The following is a 20,113-nucleotide window of genomic DNA, read 5'->3' as shown; positions in this document are numbered from 1 at the left end:
GATAACACCGCCTCCACTTGTTCTATTTAATTACTGAGTTCAGACTGATTATGATTTAATTCTTTGAACCTGGAGCACTCCTCACCACAACATTACCTCCTTCTTAATCTCTTCGGCCAATGAGAAAAACCGTTGAAGAAAGACTCAGCAATTAGCGACCTGCTGATTTGTGAAGTCACAGGCCGGCCCTGACGACCAGAAGCATCTGTGACCAGGTGGGTGGCTCAGCATCTTCGCTGGATTCAACCTACCGTCCTTTTTTTCCTCTCAACCTCACCCCCCCACCAGATATCGGACCTCCCGCCCTATTCCCTCTTTCCCTTTCCCCTCCAGACCTCGGACCTGCCGCGCAGTTCCCCCTGTCTCTCCCCCCACCAGACCAGACCAGACCAGACCAATGCTTTGGTCCTGGCCAGTGCTGATCTCTGCATCGATGCCCCATTCCGTACCTATGCTGACCAGTACTCAGTACTGACTGTTTGTGTTGAAGACGGTTTTTGGTGGCCCCTCACCTGTTACTTCTTTGATCCCTTTGGTTCAGGTCGGATGACCATCGTGCTGAAGGATCCTGTTTACAACAGTGGCATGTCTTCCAAGGGACGTTAGGCTGGAGAGGCTTCGGACACTGGAGAAAGAGACGAGTAGGTTCTTGCAACAATGAGTCTTATGTCATAACTCTTGGTAATAGAGATTATCTGGCCTAAAGAACATAGTTGATGAAACAGGAGTGGACTCTTCGGCCACTCTTGCTTGTGTTGTGAGATGCGCTTCCCCTTTAAATGAACAGTCGCAGGTCCTGAATCTGTTTCCAGTCAATGTTTGCGACGTGCACTTCAAAGTTCAGACAGCAAGGTCTTCCAACCGTCCAATTCCCTTGTTGCTACTGTACCCCTCCCACCACCTCACAGCTCCTTCCACCTCGACATCCCAGCTCTGACAGACGTTAATGTGAAATTCTCCTTCACCACAGACATGTAATGGGCAAATCCTCTGTTCCCTGCTCACCCTGTCTGCTCCTCTATCTATTTTGTACCCTGTCTGTGAGCAGTCGTGACACGGACTTGTGATCACTGTCCCTGCACTCCATTAAAACTAAAAGCTGAAACTGTTATTCCTTGTTTTCTGACCAGACAGAATCAGTTTGCTTTCTTTGGATCAAATCTTCATGGTTATTATCTGCCTGTTTCACGACTCTGTGCTTCTGCCGAAGTTTGTTATGAATGACTGCATTGTTCAAAGAGATTTTGTGACATCTGATTATCATGTTCATTCATAATCTTTATTCCGATAAAGAACCACGTTAGTAGTTCGAACAGAGTGGAAGCAACAACCGCATAGATTGGTAATGAGGTCATTAAGCAGTTTATTTAATCGATGAACAACTACAAGCTAAAGCTCACACTGCAGAGGAAGAGATCACATTGTCTGGAAGAGACGTGTATCTTCTGAACAGTTGTTTGACGTCTTCATCTTCTGCTTCCCTCTATTTCCTCCCTTGATCACCCTTCCTATTCCCCCTCCATCCGTCTGTTGCTTGTCTCCCCTCTCCCTGTCACCTCTCTCCCCTCTTCCTCTGTCCTTCTTCCTCTTCTCGTCACATCTCTCGTATTCATTGTCTCAATTATTCCTCTCTCACCCTTTCTCCGACGCGCCTTCCTCTGTCCATTGCCCCTCTCTCTCGCCACCCTCTCTCTGTCACCTTTCACTTTATCTGCCGCTCCTCCCTCCGTCGCTTCTCCGTCACCTACTTATTTTTCCCATGCTGATCGTCTCTCCAGCAGACACTTATCTTGTTCTGCCTCCTTAGTTTTGAGTTAATCTGATCAACGCTCGATAGGAGTGTTCATTTTCCTTGATTTGTAGCCTCTGGTGATTCTACTTTTCTCTCCCAGGACAAAAATCTGAGTTCCCAAGGAATAGGTCCGAGTTTGCACGCACTGTTCATTAATCGACCCTTGTCCATTTATAATTTTTAATTTTCAAATTAACTGCCATTGGAGTAATCAAGTGTTCACAGCATGCAAAGTCCATCAGGTTTCCATGTAGCAACAACCATACATAATTGGAACAATGTTGTCTTGGGAAGTTATCGAATTCTTCAGAATGGATAATGCTTGGTTCAGGTGATGTATCACTGTCTTTGCGTTGTTGGCATTCAATGCTTATCCTACTGTGATTGGTTGGATTCATAGACGTCCAGTCTAAATCCTACATGGGAAAATAGTTCAAAACTGGAGTAGATGGAGCTCAGGGCCAACATGTTCCCACAAGGGGAAAACGTAAGAACAGCAAAACCAAGGGAGCTTAGATGTCAATGGATAGGGAGGGTTGTATATAAAAGGAAGTGTATCGCAGGATTAGGATGAAAATGAGGATACCCTTCGGAAGTCACAGTGGTATCGAGGGGTACCTAAAACTAAATAGAGGGGCAAAAAAGAGGCACGAAGTATCAATGGTTGACCAGATTAAGGACAATCCCAAAGCATTTTATGAGTATTGTAAGGAAAACCAGTGAAATAGTAGGACCCATGGGGTCAAAACTCTGTGTGGAATACGATAAAATTAAAATGAGGCATTAGGTATCGTTACGGGAATTAAGTTTTATATATTTTCAGTGTGATGATGAAATGTATCCCAGGCTGCTGTGGGAAATAAATCAACGGATTCCCGTGGCTCTGAAAGAAAACGTCACTGTTAACCCTCGAGAACTGAAGTGCCAGGTGATTTAGGAGAGCAAATATAATAGCTTTATTAAAGAAGGGCAGCAGGGATAAAACGGGCCATTACAAGACTGTGAGATCAATGTCAGTATTAGGGAAATTATGGGGAAAATTCTGGGTGCAGAATTCATATACACTTGCATTGGCCGGGATTAGTCAAAGATAGAAAAGTTTTGTTAGGAGGAGATCGTGATGGATCATGGTTTGAAGAGATAACAAGAAGTATTTTCGGGGGCAATGTTGTTGTTGTAGTCTTTGATAATGCCATACATGGGAAACTGGTCCAAAAAGGTAGATGTCAATGGATCCAGAGCAGAATAGATCAATAATTGGCTTGGCAATGGGAGGCAGAGAGTGATGGAGGATTATTTTCGTGATTAGAAGTCTGTAACCTATTCATATTGAATAGGCGAAATTTTGGCTACCTGATGATATCGTGCAGTTGGTTAGATGGACAGAGAAATGGGATGTAGAATTTACTCCTGATCTGAGTGAGATTATGTATTTTGAGAGCACGAATAGGGTTGGTATGAACGGAATGTCCCATGGATAACTGAGGAGTAGAAGGACCCTGGTGCACAAGTCCAAGGATCACTAAAGTCATTTGCGTATGTAGTGGAGAAGGCAAAATGTATATTTGCTTTCATTCACCAGCTCATAAAATAGAAGAGAAGAGGGTTTACAGTACATTTCATAAATCACTGGTCAGGCAAAAGCTGGAGTACTGAGTGTAATTCTGGCCGCTACACTCAAGAAGGATGTGTTTGTACTGAACAGGATGCAGAACAGATCCACCAGGATGCTGGTTGCAATGGAGCATGTCAGTTATGAGGAGAGACTGGATAGTTTGGCTTTGTTTTCCTTGGAACAGACAAAGATTGCGACTAGATCGAGGTTTAAAAACCTTTGCGTGGTAGAGATGGGGCTGATAATGAAAAGCTTTACCCCAAAGAGGAAGAGTCTAAAACCAGAGGGAGCACGGTTAATGAATGAGGAGAAGATTTAGAGGGGAAGAACGTTTCCACCCAGAAAGTAATTGAAATCTGGAACACACTACCTGAAAGAACGGTGGAGGTAGAAACTTCCACAACACTTAAGAAATATTTAGATGAACACTTTAAGTTGCAAGGCACTGAAGGCTACAGACTGAATGCTGGGAAATGAGATCGATATTTAATGGCTGGGTTTGGCACAGGCCGAATGGCCTGTTTCTATTCTGGATGACGCTAAATAGTAAATGGTGTACATAGTGTTTTTTTTATGTTGCTCTGGACACCTTTATGTGGAAGTTGATGAGGGCAGTTGCAGAGTCAGAGCTGTGATCTTCCTGGTGGGGGGAGAAAGTGATTCTGGGAAAACCCTGCCCTTCTGCATTGCGATAGGCAGGAGCTGCAGGCTAGCAGGTGCCACAGCAAGACAGTAAGAAGCCGGTGAAATTACTCACAGTCCCGTCAGCATATGGGATACAAGCATACTTGTTCCGCTCCAGGTGAGCCACTGGGCAGGATGTGCATCGGGTTGTCCCGGCAGTGGTGAAAGGGAGATGAAACCCCTGTTACTGAGGACCTCTGGTATGTCCACAGGGGTCTCTGATTTCCACTCTCTCCCGCAGCACCAGACCTCCGTCGACCTTTTTATGTCCTACCCCGAGAGGTAGAACAAGGACTAAATCATGCAATAAACATAGAATTGGAAGTACACCTCAGGATTAAATTCGGCACAGAGCATAAAAATGTGTCTACTACAACCCAGGATGGTCACAGCACAGGAGGCTGTCATTCAGTTCATTGGGTCTGTACAAGAGCAGTCCAGCTTAGCTCACATATTTTTGCTTCTCAGAGGTTTCCCAGATCCCTCGTAAACACAACAGAGGAATCTGCTCTGAACTGAGTCTCGTTCCAATGACGGCGATACGAAGCAACTACCTTCATTATCCGGTGTCTTAAGATCCCTTTTGCAGATGTTTTGGGAGTGCAGGTAGAGATATATAATTGGCCATTTACCCGAGGCTGGTTCCGCATAAAGAAGGTACTTAGGAATTCCCCCATCGTTCATCCGATAACGGTGCACAGGGCATCCAAGGTGCTGTTCCCTCAGCGGTGAGTTCAGGGAGTAGAAAGGGAGCAGATAAGTGATGTCTTGCCCGATTTTATTGGGCCTTCTCAGGGTGATGGTAAACCCAAAGTAAAATGTGTCTGTGAGGTGAGGAATTCGTGTGAGTCATTGCCATTGTGGCGACAAATCTCGACTCCTCTTGAGGTCGATATACCCTCTGGTTATTGACATGAGGCTAACGGAGTTGAACCGCTCCCCAACTAACCTCGTGAGAGACTAAATTTCTCGTTCCGCTTTTCAAAGGCATCTTGGAGCAGGAGGGCAAAGCAGATCCAGAACAAGCAGGAGAGAGGACACAGCCGTGTGGGCCTTTGGTGTGAGTGGTGAGAACCTCCGAGGCTGAACCATAACATTGAACACGAGCGTGTATGGATTGAATCCTCCAGGCAGTATTGGGGGATACTGATCTTCTCCAGGTGAAGAGCTCCTCCCTGCGTACAAACTAAAAGTACTTGATAAGATCTCTGAACATATTAATGGACAATAATGGATTGTGAGACTGCTCCTCCCTTCCAGCACAAGCAGACGAGGCCACTGCCAGGTTCAAAAGTTCGAGGCTGCGGCCCGGTTTGAGTGGCGATGTTCTCTCCAGTCGACGGTTTCAGGTGCAGCCCCATGCTCTCCAGGAATTTCCAAAGTTCCCGGCCATTAACGGCTTTGCTGAGCTCCACGGCTGTTGATCACTGTCCAGTTGCCCTGACTGTTGATCTTCTGTGGCATTGGTGGGCACTGCAAAGACAGAGATTTCCTTGGGGTACGGCTTGCAGCAATGTTCTCCCCGCTGCTTCTATTTACCTGCCCGTGGTTGATTTCAAGCGAGTCGTCCTGTTGTGATTTGGTTCAATGATCATTTGTTTTAGATTTCCAGCATCTGCGGAGTTTTCCTCCAATGCTTTTTCTGAGCTTCGATAAAATCTGTTTGATTCTGCCCTGCCAGTTACAATGTTTTAAGTAGGCCTTCAGCAAATCTCTCCGCTCCTGTTTTCCTTTTAGAATCGTGCTCACCAGTTTATATTGTAGTTTTTTAGGTTAGTTGGTCACTGTAAGTTTTCCGCAATGTAGGTGAATGATGGGAGAATTACTGGAAAAACAGGAATGCTGGAAATACTCGGCAGGTCCGGCAGCATCGATGGAGACAGAAATAGTTGAAGTTTCGTGTCCGGACCGTTTATCAGAACCTCGGTCTGCGTCACTTTTTATCTAAAAAAGAGTTCATACATTCCATACAAGTGCCTCGGAACGTTCAGATGATAGTTCTGGACCTGAAACGTTATCTGCTTCTCTTTCCACAGATGATGTCTAACTCTCTGAGTGGTTCCAACATTTTCCCTTTTTATTTCAGATCAGCCGCCTCTCTAATTTTATTCATTTTCCTTTGCGAGAGATTGAGAGCGTTAACTGGCATTTGACAGACAGGAGGTTACAGGGAATTTGGGGTGATGGGATTGATGCTGGTGCTTTGAAAACCAGCACATGCTCAATAAGCCGAATGGCCTCCTATGCCTTCGATAATAGATGTAAAACCTTCCCCTTTTTCAACAAACGTTGCATTTTTCTGTTTTAAATTTAATTGCACACACACAACCTCTCCCACCAGCCCGCAGGTCAGATTCTGACGGTGGCCAGGGAGGACAGAGCTGGGACATAGCTTCCAGTCACCCGGAAATTGATTGAGGAATTGCCGGCTGACAGCATTGAAAGAGGGGGAATTGAGGGAGGAGGTGGGTAGGTGGAGCTGGGCGCAGCCTGTGTACGGAGTAAATGGACGCTCTGATTCAGATGTTGTTTCCAAGGGCCGGGATATAGGTGGCGAAGAGGAGGGGAGGTTGATAGATTCTTGGATCCTTCCACAGGTTGTTTGGGACGACACGCCATTGCAGGTGAATCACTGGCGGTGGCTGAACCCGAGTGGGGGCTGCCAGTCAGCTGGTGACAGAGGGTAGCATTGAGGGAAGCAGGAGTTGTGTTTAAAGTTGTTGGCAGGTGGCGAGGAGGATGATAATGAGCATTTCCTTGTTAGCTGAGTGAAGCATCTGCTCCCCATACTTAAAACAGCTGAAAATTTTACCACCTCATTATTTAAAGACAATTAAGTACATTAGAAAATACACGTTTTGCCTTTTGTTCAGCATTTCCCAACATCCCCGTGGTCCTATTTAATCTTATATCGCATTTTGGTGACTTTTTTCTCTTAACTCTGCCCGTTTCTTCACTGCCCTCAGTGATTGAATTCTCTCCATGAACTCAGGCTTTGCCTCTTCTGACTGAATGAGGCAGTCAATGTAAGCTGTGGTGGATAACGGGTTTGATCTTCTATTCTTCTGCAATAATTGTTCAATCAGCTCCAGCACTTCGCCTTGAACCGCAAGAAACTCCTGCTCAAGCATCTCCATGACTTCTCCCTGTGTCAACTTCTCACCACGGGCCTTCCCATACCTTTCTTTCAGGTCTCTGTATGTTCTCTTCTCCATTTTTGTTTCATAGTCGTACCTGTACGTTTCGATTACGTGATCGGTGAAGCTACATTTTTGAGGACACACTTTGCAGTTCCCCCACCAGTCCATTGCTGAACAACAATATTTCAAAATATTAAAATAAACAATACAGGGATCGTGGCAGGTAAAATGACATTTCCAACAGTTGTTTGCGTAGAAACCAGTCCCACTTATATCCTTCTTCACTGCAACTGTAACTTTAATCTCATATTCAAAGTCTCCATTTGCATCCAGCTTAGTCTGACGTAGCTTCAGAACCCGTTGTGTTTGCTGGAGTTCCTCCAATTCGGTCAGCTTACCTCGGATCTTAATATGCAATTCCTCCAATGCAGCCTCCCGTTGATTACCTTCCTTCAGAACCTTTTGAGTCACAGATAAACTTCTCGATTCCATTGTGCTCAGAGCCCTAAAGAATTCCTTCATGTTGCATACCCCCATCTTCCAGAACATTGCATTAAAGTAATCATCTTCCTCCTCTTCGGTACTGCCATAAGAGCGCTTCTTGTTGACAGAGTTTCCAGAGGCTGGACGCTGGGCAAATGTGGCAGAATTGTTAAACTTGAAATGTAATGGCATGCCATTTTTTTCTTTTGGGCATGGTACCTCAGCAACTTTCAAAGCCTCCAGGATGGGGGAAATCTGTCCATCTGCAAATGTCACCAGTATCTGAATGTTCTCTGCAATATCTTTGCCAAAAATAGAAAGAATTGAATCGAAGACATATTTCTGTGTGTGGGTCAGGCGAGCCAAAGAGGCTTGAGCAACAAAACACACGGCATCGATCTGATCAACACCCTGTGGGGAGGTGAAAAACTCACGGATGTGGTCAGTGATCTGTTGATCTCGGCTTATCCCCCTGGTGTCTCCAAACCCTGGCGTATCGATGACAGTCAGAGAGTAATCGATTTTAAATCTTTCCTGATGGTGGAGTTGATAGGCCGTGATGGAGGATGTCTGACTTTCAGCCTGCGATTTCCCTGTCTCTTCCTGTATTAACATGTACCTGAAGTTGTTCTCCCATTCCACGCCCAAGATGTAGTTGATCATCGCATTGATGAGGGTTGTCTTTCCTGCTCCTGTTGCTCCCATAACCACAATTGTCTTCATTCTTTGTTTTATGTTGGGATTTCCAAAGGAGCATTTCACAAGCTGTCTGGACTGATCAAACACATTCCTTTGCAGGTTGAGTTTGTAAATGGAAGGGTTTCCACTGACTATTAATACAGCTTCTCTACAAAGTTTGTGGGCTTCTCCGTTTTGTTCATTTTCAATTTCTATTAAAACCTCGCCACGTGCTGCATCAGCAAACATCTCCTCAGATTTTATTCTATGTAAATTAGAGTGACTTTCCTTCCATATTCCACCCTCCGTGTTGGATGTAACATCTGTTCCTTCCTTACTGTCGATCTTGCACTGATATGTTTTGACATCTACTGCAATTTGACTTGGGCTGTCACTGAAAAGTGTTGAGCTGGGTGAACAACCCTGGAAGTCCAGTTCACCACGTGGACCTGTAGGACGTGTGACGCTCCGAATGCTATCACTCACCTTGCTGACCCCAATGTTGGCCACTGCTCTGTATCGGAAATTATATTCCTGGTTTGGCTGTAACCCAGATATTGTGAAGGAGAGTGATTTATCAGGTGTGTCCAGAGTTGTCCATTCCTCCTGATCGGGACCTTGGTACTCAACCCTGTAGCCGACAATCTCATCGGCACCATATCTGGGTGGCTGCAACTGCAGTGTCACACTATTATGTGTTATTCCACTGGCCACGGGTCTCTCGGGCTGTGATGGAGGTTCAAAACATCGGTTACTTATAGTCCCTCCTTTATAGAGGTAAATAGATGCTCCTAATTTGCTGTCATCTTGCATAGAACTGACAAGGAATTTGATTTTCCCACCTGCTCTGTTGGCTGTGGCAAAATCCAGGAATAACTGAGATTGCTCTTTCATCTTTCGGCATACAGTCTGTGAGTTAAACCACTGCTCGCCGTGTCGTGTTTCAGAGGCACCATCAGCAGGAGTTGGTGTCTGCATGTTCTGATCTGTGTGAGATCTGAGGTAGTTGATTGCCTCTGACAGGTAGACATCTTCCTGATACAGAGATGTAAATGTGAAACAGACCACATAATCTGTTGCTTGATCCCTCAGTTCTTCCAATGATTTCAAAACAGGAATATCTTTCAATTTCCGGAGGTGAAGTTTCACTGTCATCATCTCCCGTTCTTTGTCATCCAGCCATGTGATCAGTGACTGGTGTCTGAACGGTGACTGTTCCATGTTATTCAATATATCCACCAGTAACCCTTCCTGCTCCCTACCTCCCCGGATAGATGGCAACACATTTGTTATTTTTTTCTGGAAAACTAGTTTGTATTCCAGACATGTATTATTGAATTGCGTTATCCTATCCCCGAACTCAGGAAACTGAAAGGCGACACTGTCATTCATCATATCATTGCTTCTCATCACTGCCTCACTGATTTGTTCCAGGACTTGCTGGCAGCGACTGACCAATCCCACGCTTATCTCTCTCGCCAGCTGAGCAGCCTTTGGATCCAGTTTGCTTAGAGGATACAGCCAGACTTTCATTGGCACTGAATGCTCCCCACCTGACCCCAGTAAGCTTGGGAGGGTTGCGTAAATATGGATGGCATCTTGGAATGTGGTGGGATTGTTCTTAAGTGGGAAATCCCCATAAAAGGTGCATCTAAATTTCTTGGTATTACATTTTTGTTCTTCTGTCATGTTTAGGGAGGCCTCACCTTGAGTCACAATCTTAGGGAGATGTTTAATCGTCGTCTCCATATTACCCTGAATATCCTGCAGGTTCTCGGCTGCAGAAACCATTCGATCAAACACAAAGAAAGCTTGGGCCCCATACAACACTGCTGTAATGACATGGGTTGCTGACCCCTCCTCAAACCCAGTCGGGCAGGTAACATTCTGCCTCCCGAAGTGACTCATCGTCAGTTGTTCATACCTGGTTGTTGTTTTGTACTGAAGTGTAACTCGTGCCTGTCGCTTTGATCCTTTTGTATCATTGAGATATTTTGCAGATCCTTTCACCTCCACTAACCCACCAATGAGACTTGCTTTCAGTGATCCCGACACATTGAGCGCAGTGGCTTTGTTCTCCATGGAGTCCAATGTAATGATGTGAATCTCGGTGCTGGGCTGATTCTGAGTATTCAAGTTGCTTTGGATTGTCTGTACGTCCCACAAGGTGACACCTATAGAAGAAAACAGCAAACAAATTGCAAAGTTGAGGTAACTTCTGTAAATTAATCGAAGTGCGTGCTATTCATTCAGGAGGTTCATTTTAACCAATTATTGTATTTTGGACTGAAAGTACAACACTCTCGACGAACTGAACTAATCATTTCAAAACGCACGAGACTACTCATGCTGCAAATTGGAACAACACAGAAGAAGCTGTAGGAAATCACTGGGTCAGGCCGCATCAATGGATGGAAATGGACAGTCGACGTTTCAGTTCGAGACCCTTCATTTCGACCCTTCTGCATCTTCCTCACCTTTTGCCAGGAGCTGTCTTATGATGTTGAAATTTACATCACTGCCATAAAGTAACTTAAGTACCAGACCATCCTGATCCCTTTGCATAACTACATCGAAGCTTACAGAGTTATGGCGCTCTCTCGAGATCGGTAGCCTGAAACTACTACTTTGCATTGACCACTACTGATTCATGTGATGATATTCCAATACCTGGGATCAGAGTGTCTGACCGGCAGTCGTACAGCATTCCCAACTGGAAATGGCGGCCCAGCGTAGCCAATTGCATGACCTCACTCATCACTGCAGCAGGACCTGAGACTCAGAAAACACCAGTGACCTGAAACAGAAGATGCAGTATAATATAAAATAAAAATGAATTCAGTCAGCATGGTATGGAGATGAAATACCTGAGAGCAAACTCAGGATACATGCAGTGAAACTCTGATAATCCTGTCGGAGTTCGATTATTAGTTTATCATGCCCTTGCTCTCTGCCGATCTGTCTAATCCTAATCACATTTTACTGGAGTTTGAAAATAGTACGTTGACAGACTTCTGTCCAGAGTATTGTCCTGGAAGTGGTGGAATCAGGTACAAGATCGCAGTTTAGGAGGTATTTAGACAGGAACATGATCAGGAATGGAATGGAAGGACACAGATTATGTGCAGGCGGATGGCATTAGTTTCGATAAGCATCGAAGGTCTTGTTGCTGTACTGTACTGTCCCCCTCTGTATTTCTTTCTCTCTTCATTTGATCCACCCAGGTTTTCGTACCTATTTTTTCCAATACGCCCCAAAAACTACTTATTTCCCACTCCATCCGCTGGTGCCAATCACTCACACACTTAACCCACTGGGTCACCTATCATCTCCTCCGCCCACCATCTCTAGCTTATCTGGTTCCAGTTACTCACCTTCCTTGTCTATTGGATCCTAGAATCTGAAGCCCTTTGTCGACTCCACTACCACTTTCTAGCCTCTGACTCTATCTCGTCCCTCCCCGTCCTGTCTCCTGGTTCCATCTGCCCATCACCTTCTCCTCACCAGGTTCCAACTGTTGCCTGCTAGCTCCTGTATCATTCCGTCCGTCGCTTCTTTATATTTTTATCTCCCCTCTACACTCTGGAGTAGGATCACGACCCAAATAATTGACTATCCCTCTGCATCCACCGATGCTGCCCGACCCTCTGCTTTCCTACAGCAGTATATTTTTACTCCAAATTCCAACATCTGCAGTCTATTTTGTATCCTTCCTCCAGTCTGACTTTCCGCCCGTGACCCCGGGCATTTTGCCCCAGATCTGTGCACGTTTCCCCCACAACGCCTGTGAGAACCTCCTCGGCCAGGTATCCATTTCTGTCACAGAAGTAATGTTCCCAGAATCCCTTTGGTTGCTTATTGTGGAGGTGATGTTCCAGCCAATTAATCGAGAGTCAGGGGCGACCAATCCGGCAGCAGATGGGGTTGAGTCTCACAATGAGTTCAGGTTCTCTCACTGTCACTGTACGAATCAAACACTCTCTCTGAAAAACATGTGGGCCTACTTAACGTGCTTAAATAAAACCAGAAGATGTTGAAAACGCTCAGTAGTTCAGGCAACCTCTTAACATTTCGGGTCGTAATTTTGGAATAAAAACGTTAACTTTGCTTTTCTAGCCACAGATGTTGCCTGATCTGCTGAGTGTGTTCAGAATTTTCTGTTTCAATGAAACTTCCATCAGGTAAGGCAGCATCAATGAAAAGAGAAACAGCAAACGTTTCAGGTCCGCAACCCGAATTCTTTACAGCCAGTGGGATTTGTAGGACGTTGAATGGAGGAGGGCAGACTTCAGATTAACAGCCTAGATGAAGAGAACGAATGGTCATGATCCGTGGGATGGATACAAATAAAATGAAGTACTGAACGAATTTATATCCATAGTGGGAACTGTTGTTAAACTGCAGCTCTTTGAATTTTGTATTGTCTGAATCTGAATTTGGTCTGTAAATACACCGTACCTCTGGATGTAGAGTCTCATACAATCTTTTGAAACAGTGCGTGTTTTTTTCCACAACAGTGTGAGATTGTTTGAGGTTAAACACTGGTGACAGTATATTGTGAAGATCACATGAGGGTCTCTCCAAGATAAAAGAGATCTGCTATAGTTCCAATTAAAGTCATGAGCAGCTGAAACTTGTGGCTAGGTGTGGGTTTTCAACAGGCGAGAGAGTCCCACTTCGTCCCATTCAGTTCGTTAATCTCTAGGATATGAGAACATCAAGACCTCCGAAGAAAGTAGAGGGAGCGATAAGGCTGCCTAGCTCCTGTAAAGTCTGAGGTGTGATTCGCCACACAGAATGCAATCACTCAGCCCAGCCTCAGCTTGCCATTGGCCAGAGCTCCATCAGCTCCTGCCCAACTTACTGGTGATGTCTTTATCTGAGTCCATGGAAACACAAAATACAGCAGATGCTGGAATATGAGGAAACACACTGAAGACTGAAGGAACCCAACGGGTTCAGGCATCATCTGCGAAGGGAAATGGACAGCCGAAGTTTCGGGACGAGACCCTTCATCTGGACAGATGATAGAGGGGAGATAGCAAGCATAAAGAGGTGAGGGAAAAAGCTAGAAATCTATAGGTGGATCCAGCTGAGGAGCGGTGATGCTCTCATCGGATAAGGGAGAATGGGAATTGTGCTAGAGGCTGGGAGTTCAGAGATGGAAGTGACGAAGGACTGCAGAGGATGGAATATGATAGAAAAAGGAGGAGCATGGAATGAAGAGAGGGACGTGGGCAGGAAACCAGTGGGAGTGTTGTGTCGGCGATGGGCAGATAGTGTTGGTGCAGGATGGGCAAGAGAAGAGCTTATGGAGGCTGGGTAGTTCAAGAGGGGAGAGAGAACGGACAGGTTACTGGAATTTGGAGAATTCGATATTCATGCCGCCGGTTTGTCGACGACCCAAACGGAATATAAGCTGCTGCTGTGTTTACATTTAGTTTACATGCGAATTTACATTTGGCGTCCTATTGGCAGTATAGGAAGCCGTGGACCGTGGGAATAGGGGTCAAATTAAAATTGACTGGCATCTGGGAGATCCAGTCTGCGTGGAGGATGGAATGCCGTTAAGCGGTCGTGCTGTTTTCGTCCCGTCTCACCGATGTATAGGGCGCCGCATAAGAGCATCGGATGTAATAAATTACGCCGTGGAAAATGCGTGTTCTGGATGGTGTTGAGCGAAGGGGGGTCGGGACAGGTGTTACACGTCTTACAGTGACAAGGAGGAATGCCTGCGGCGGGGTAGGGCGAAGGAGGGAGGGTGTTGAGACAGGAGGGATGAGTGAACAAGCGTTCTGAAACATGTCCGCCCCCACTCACAGTTGCCAGCTAGTTAAATACCCCTCCTCCTTCATTCAACGGCATGTGTATCCTCGGTCTCCTTCGCTGGTAAGATGAACCGAAACGCAAACTAGAGCAACAGCAAATCAAATTCGATCTGCTTACTTTACAACCCGGCAGCATGAACATTGAACTCTCCAACTTTCGGCAATCTGCTTCCCCTCTGTCCCTTTTCTCTCTCCTTATGATAGACCCGATTCCTCTTAAACACACCAGCCCCCATCACAGAGATTTTCCCCCTCCTACGCCTACTCTTCCTCCTGGACATCACCCACACACCGCTCCTATTGGTCCGCTACGCCCCTGTTTACATCTGCCCTCCCCACCTCGCTGCATTTATTCCATGTTTCACCTGGCTGTCCTGTTAGATTCCATCATCATCAGCCTTTTGTCACCTCCACCTATCACTTCGCAACATCTGGCACAATTCCCACTCTCTACCCCTAACTGCTTATGACCCCTCCTCAACAAGATCCACCTAACACACCCGTTTTTTCTCCACCTTTCCATCCACCTCTTTATACCGGCTATCTTCTCTCTATCTTTCAGTGCAGATGAAATGTCTTAACCCAAAATGCCGACTATTTCCCTGCATGGATGCTGCCTGACCATCTGAGTTCCTCCAGCGTTCTGAGTGCTGCTGTTAATCTGTGTCTCCTGCAGAAGGCGACTGAAGCCTCAGAATGTGGAAGTCGCGAAAGCAACGCGAATGTATTCTTCTCAGTAACAGGTGATGCAGGGACCGGGCTGCCTCTTCATTGGCTGTTTTGAAGTCGCGTTCTCATTTTATCTCCTGATTCTTCTGTTTCTAAACAAAGGTGTCCTCCTCTTGAATATATTCAATCATTTGGCTTTAATTGCATTCCGTAGGAAAAGAAATCAACATGTTCACCTCTCACTGGGAGAAGAAATTTCACCTCATCTTAGTCTTAAACAGCTCATCCCCTCTGCTTGTACTCAGACCCAGGTCCGGGGCTCCCAGCTATCGGGAACATCCTTCCTGTCTCTGATATCTCCAGTCCTGTTGGAGTTCTGTAGGGTTTTATGGGATACAAGGGAATTGCTGAATTCCATCATTTTTTTTTTGATCTGGAGCGAATCCAGGAAAAATGAGAACATGGATTTAAATTGGGAAATCAGTGTTCACATCACTGATATGAATTCATTGATTATCCTTCTTTCAAGATCGTTTACGCACAAGATCACAAGTGAAACCTAGGCCATTGGGTCTCTCGATCCTGTCCCACCATTCAATTCTTTACGGCTGATCTTCCACAGGCCTCAAATCCTTCTTGCGTCAGATCCTCTTCGCCCTGAATTTTCTTACCCGTCAAACATTTATATACCTTCACTTTAAACACGTCTAATGATCTGGACTCTACAACTCTCTGGGGTAAACAATTACAGAGATTCATCACTCTCTGAGAAAAGAGATGTCTCCGAAATTTAGCTTAAAACGACCACCCAGATCTTCAAACCTTATTCCCTTGTTCATGGTGATCACTTGAAAGCTTCTACGCAATTGGAAGTATCTAAATGAGACGTTGGCTCAGGAAGATAAAATCCATTATCAAATATCCCCACCACCCAGGCCATGCCTTCTTCTCGCAGCAGTTAGCAGGGGCCCAGTTGGAAGGTTTTTGCTTATGTTGGCAGCTTTCACGAGGCAGCGGAAAGTGTAGACTGAATCACTGGAGGGGAGATTGGTTTGTATGATGGACTGCGCTGCCTTCACAGCTGTATGGAATTTCTTGCGTTCTTGGGCAGAGCAACTGCCAAACCAAGCTGTGATGCATCTGGATAGGATGCATTTTCTGGTGTATCTGTAATAAATAGTGAGAGGAATCGGGGACATATCGAATTTCCGAAGGATTCTGAGGAATTAGAGACGTTGGTTTGCTTTCTTGGCTGTAACATCCACGTGGCTGGACCAGGACAAACTGCTGGTGATATTTGCACTCAGGAACCTGGAGCTCTCAACTCTGTCCACCTGAGCATAATTGGTACAGGGAGAAGTGCATACTCCGTTCAACTTCCTGAAGTCAATGGCAAACTCCTCTGTTTTACTGAAATTGAGGGAGAGGCAGCTGTCTTGAAACCATGCCAATCGGGTCTCTATCCTCATCCTATTCACCATCTTGATGAGATCACCATTTCATCCCAGGAGTTGGCATGGTGCATCTCCTTTGGACTGCTTCCAAGTCAATTGTATTCTTGTTTGGGGATCATAACTGTATTCATTACTCCCGGTTTGATCCTTGCTTTATTTCAACAACACCGTGCAAAATAATGTCACCCCTATACCATTAAGCAAAATATGCCATTTATCATCTTAACCACTGGCTGCACTGTCTACCAGTTTATTGTCATTGGAACGAACACACAGATGCCGTTGTATTCCACCAATTTGCTTTGTCTGTCCATTCATAGAAAAATTGGGTCACAATTCCGCTTAGAAAGTGCACGACCTCACTCGTTCCCACCTTGAATTCGATTTGCCACATTTTCAGCCACCCACTGGGATGGAGTGTTTTCAACATGACGAGAGCCGGGATGGGCTGGGTTTGTTTTCCCTGAAGTGCATGAGACTGACGGGAACCTCGTGGAATGACACAGATTAAAAGCGGCAGAGATAGGATAGATAGTAAGAAACATTTCCGTATATACAAGGTGAATATAACTAAACATGGATCTAAGATAAAGTGTAAACGTTATTGACGATAAAAGAGGAAGATTTTAACTCCCAGAGGTTGGAATCTGTAACACACTGCCTGTGGTGGTGGTGGTGGCAGATGCTATCAGAACATTTAGATGACCACTTGAATCATTTTCTCATACAGGCCGACTGGCAGGAAATGAGCTCAGTATTCATAAGTAATTGATTGCCAGCAACGACATTTTGGACCGAAGGTCCTGTTCCATGATGTATGGCCGAATCTCTGTTTTGGTAAAACTGAAATTGATTCATTGAGATTGACAGCCTTTCTCACCCTCCGGGATTCTCGTTCATATCCTTGCATTCTGGTGTGTCAAGTCTTGTAGACACATTTGTAACCACAAACTGTCCCACACAACCGTGGGGCAGGATCGTCCGGGAATACACTCGCACAACAAATGGTTGCAGCCTCCAACACCTGGTGACTCGAAACTTCAATCTTGACCTGCTGGCTCCGGGTGCGATCAAGGGGTCACTTGACGGGCCTCACCTCGGCTGGTGACGTCTGCACGTAAAATAAAATAAAACTTCCTCCTTACTTACCCAGAGACTTGCTATGAAGCTGGAATGTCCCATTCGTATAAACAAGACCAAAGACCAAGGCAGTATTATAGTCTAACTGGTAGATGTTTTGGAAGAGGAACGCAACATGACATCAACAGAAACAAATAATCACTAAAATATGTGATCTCAGAGTTCGGAATGAGAGGCTGGCGCATGCAATTCTTGGTTCTAAACAGAATATACCATCGCTCCCTGCTTTATCTGTTTATGCTCGGAAGCAGCTGATTATTGTGCGACATTCCGATCATTTTGTCACTGCACGCAGTTACTGTACAATGAAAATAAGGTCCACTGTCAGGGCAGTGTTCAGGATGAACCCTTGCCTTTTGCACTAAATCTAACTGAACTTTCCATCTGTCCTTGTGATTTCCAACAAGACAATTATTTCATCAGACAGTAGGGGGATTTCCTTATGTTTCAGTCTGCGATTTGGTGTCAAGTCCCCGTGAAACGATGTGAGTTTCAGACTGATCTGTGGAGGACTGGGTGGAGCAATGTTAATTCCCTCTGAACACATTGGGTGTGTCTGTGCGGATGGGGGAGCTATCGATTATACTGAGCCTTTTCTGATACTCCCAACACCTGATTCACTGTCCTTTAAAACGATGGCATTATATCCACTCTGTCGGAAAGGATTGTATGATGGTGGACATGACTTGTAACTAATATGGAGCTGAATGCAGACACCAGTGTGTGCAAATAATACATAAATGTAACATAAGTCTGATACAAGATAGAATGGATATGTTATTTGGTTGAAAACTGTAGTGCAAGTTTGATAATCTGGAACCCTCTGGCCAGGTGGTGCCGGACAGGTCAATATTCTGGATTATTGGATAATATCTCTTTAAAATCCTCAACATAATTTGAATCACTTTTAAATATGTCGAACAGCAGTTTAATTCATTTTACAGTGTACCCACTGAGTTGAAAATGAGAGCGGAAAACAAACCTATGAGTTCAAAGGATCCATGGGCATGGGTTATGATCAGGTTGTCTGAACCAATGTTTGTTGCTCATTGCAAGTACCAATGTTGCTCTGGGTACGTTGCGCTGTTCAGGTAATCAATGTAAACCAGTCAATTAATATTCCACGAACCCGACTGCCTGCACATTTATCTTCCAATTGAACACCATCGCAATGCAATTTCACTGGATGTTCACTTTTACTTAATACCTCCATCGGTCTGAGCAAAATAATGCATTTCAGAAACGCTTACTGCTGTTTAATATTATTCAGATAAGTTACTATTTGGAAAGAAACATTGTAATATTAAATGTTTCGTAGACATGAACACTGCCGACTACAATAAAATATATGCATATTTTTATGGATGGTTCAATGCTGGTTAATGAACTAAGGACGAGCTGATTTGTACAACTCTACCCGCAAGTGGAAACTGATATATTAATACGCTTGGTGTCTCACAGCAAAACCGACGGGCACACTCAAGACCCACACTATTGTACATCACACCCCAACACTCACTCTCACACACCCAACTGGTTCCACACTCGCACTAAACCAATTCCCTTGAACATATTTCACTCACTGGTGGATATAGCGTCCGTCTGCAGCTGAAGGGGGATTTCAACGTTGAAGATGGTACGAATGCTCTCGCTGGGAGCCTGCACTATCAGCACGCAGGTAAGACTTCGAAACTCACAGGGCTCATTGAAAGCCCCGTGCTAAGAACTCTGATGTACCGAGCTACCTTCAACAAATCCTAGAGTTGACGCAAATGTAAGTGGCGATATCTGTAGTGAAAGGATTTCCCGAACCTTTGCAAGGACTGCCGTGAGTTCCTTCTCCAGAGACTGGGACGGAATCTTCAGATTATCTTTCTGTTTCATTCTTTTTACCCGGAAACACTCACGTTGCATCGTACGACAAAAGGTCACACAAAGGCGGTGTACGACATGTACAGCAGAAGGCGTAGCACGTTTGCTGCAGAGTTGTGGGAGACCAGACACACATAGTCATCAGTCGAGATTCAAATTTACTTGTTCATTGGTTTGTTCTAGCAGAGACAGGGAAAATGCCCAGAAACTGTACAGAGCTCTGGGATGTCATAAAATCAAAAAATATTCAGAAATTAAAGTAAAACTGAAAAATCGCTGTCCAAGTATCCAGACATCCCAATGGTTAAGTATCTGTTACATCTGGTGACGTTTCCCGTGCTCCGTTTAAATTCACGGGGTCACTGGTAAAATTACCATGCGTCCAAAATGTGAATTACAAGTGCCTTTGTTGTATTAAGAGGAGTAGCATGCAGTGGTCCAGAAAATCTACCAGTCCGACAGCACGAACTTCAGGAGCATACTGGATTATCTGCATCAAACTGAATAGCTGCACCTGACCGGTATCATCCAATTCACATATGAGCATTTTACTGACTAATGTACAAACAATTATCACTTCTTGTACAACCAGAAGTGAGACTCATGTCCCTAGTCAGCAACCGATCAGATGAAAACATCCCTTTCATTCACACCGCCACGTCCCCCCACAGGATATTTGTAACAGCAGTCCTGCTATTAGCAGCTCAATTTTGTCTACTGACATTTTACATTCATGCACACATCGGATCCACACCCGA

At 45.0% G+C, this 20,113-nt stretch overlaps 1 protein-coding gene across 1 annotated transcript; it reads right to left on the bottom strand.

Annotated features, from left to right (window-relative positions):
• Positions 1-1,509: 1,509 nt before the first annotated feature.
• LOC127585884 (uncharacterized) lies at positions 1,510-19,178 on the bottom strand. Its single transcript, XM_052043599.1, has 3 exons — positions 19,067-19,178; positions 11,063-11,189; positions 1,510-10,566 (listed from the first exon to the last, which is right to left on the bottom strand). The coding sequence occupies exons 2-3, from the start codon at positions 11,148-11,150 to the stop codon at positions 6,998-7,000; spliced, it is 3,657 nt and encodes a 1,218-aa protein (XP_051899559.1). The 5' UTR covers positions 11,151-11,189; positions 19,067-19,178; the 3' UTR covers positions 1,510-6,997.
• Positions 19,179-20,113: the final 935 nt, after the last annotated feature.

This window comes from Pristis pectinata, chromosome 34 (assembly GCF_009764475.1).
Source record: "Pristis pectinata isolate sPriPec2 chromosome 34, sPriPec2.1.pri, whole genome shotgun sequence".
Lineage (NCBI taxonomy): Eukaryota > Metazoa > Chordata > Chondrichthyes > Rhinopristiformes > Pristidae > Pristis > Pristis pectinata.
This window is presented reverse-complemented; position numbering and strand designations above follow the sequence as displayed.

What these genes read in the sequence shown, in the direction of transcription:
- LOC127585884 (XM_052043599.1), bottom strand. Translation starts at nt 11,150, where the DNA reads ATGAGTGAGGTCATGCAATTGGCTACGCTGGGCCGCCATTTCCAGTTG. An exon ending in GTCAGACACTCTGATCCCAG is followed by an intron (nt 10,567 to 11,062) that starts GTATTGGAATAT and finishes TTTCTTCTATAG; the next exon opens with GTGTCACCTTGTGGGACGTA.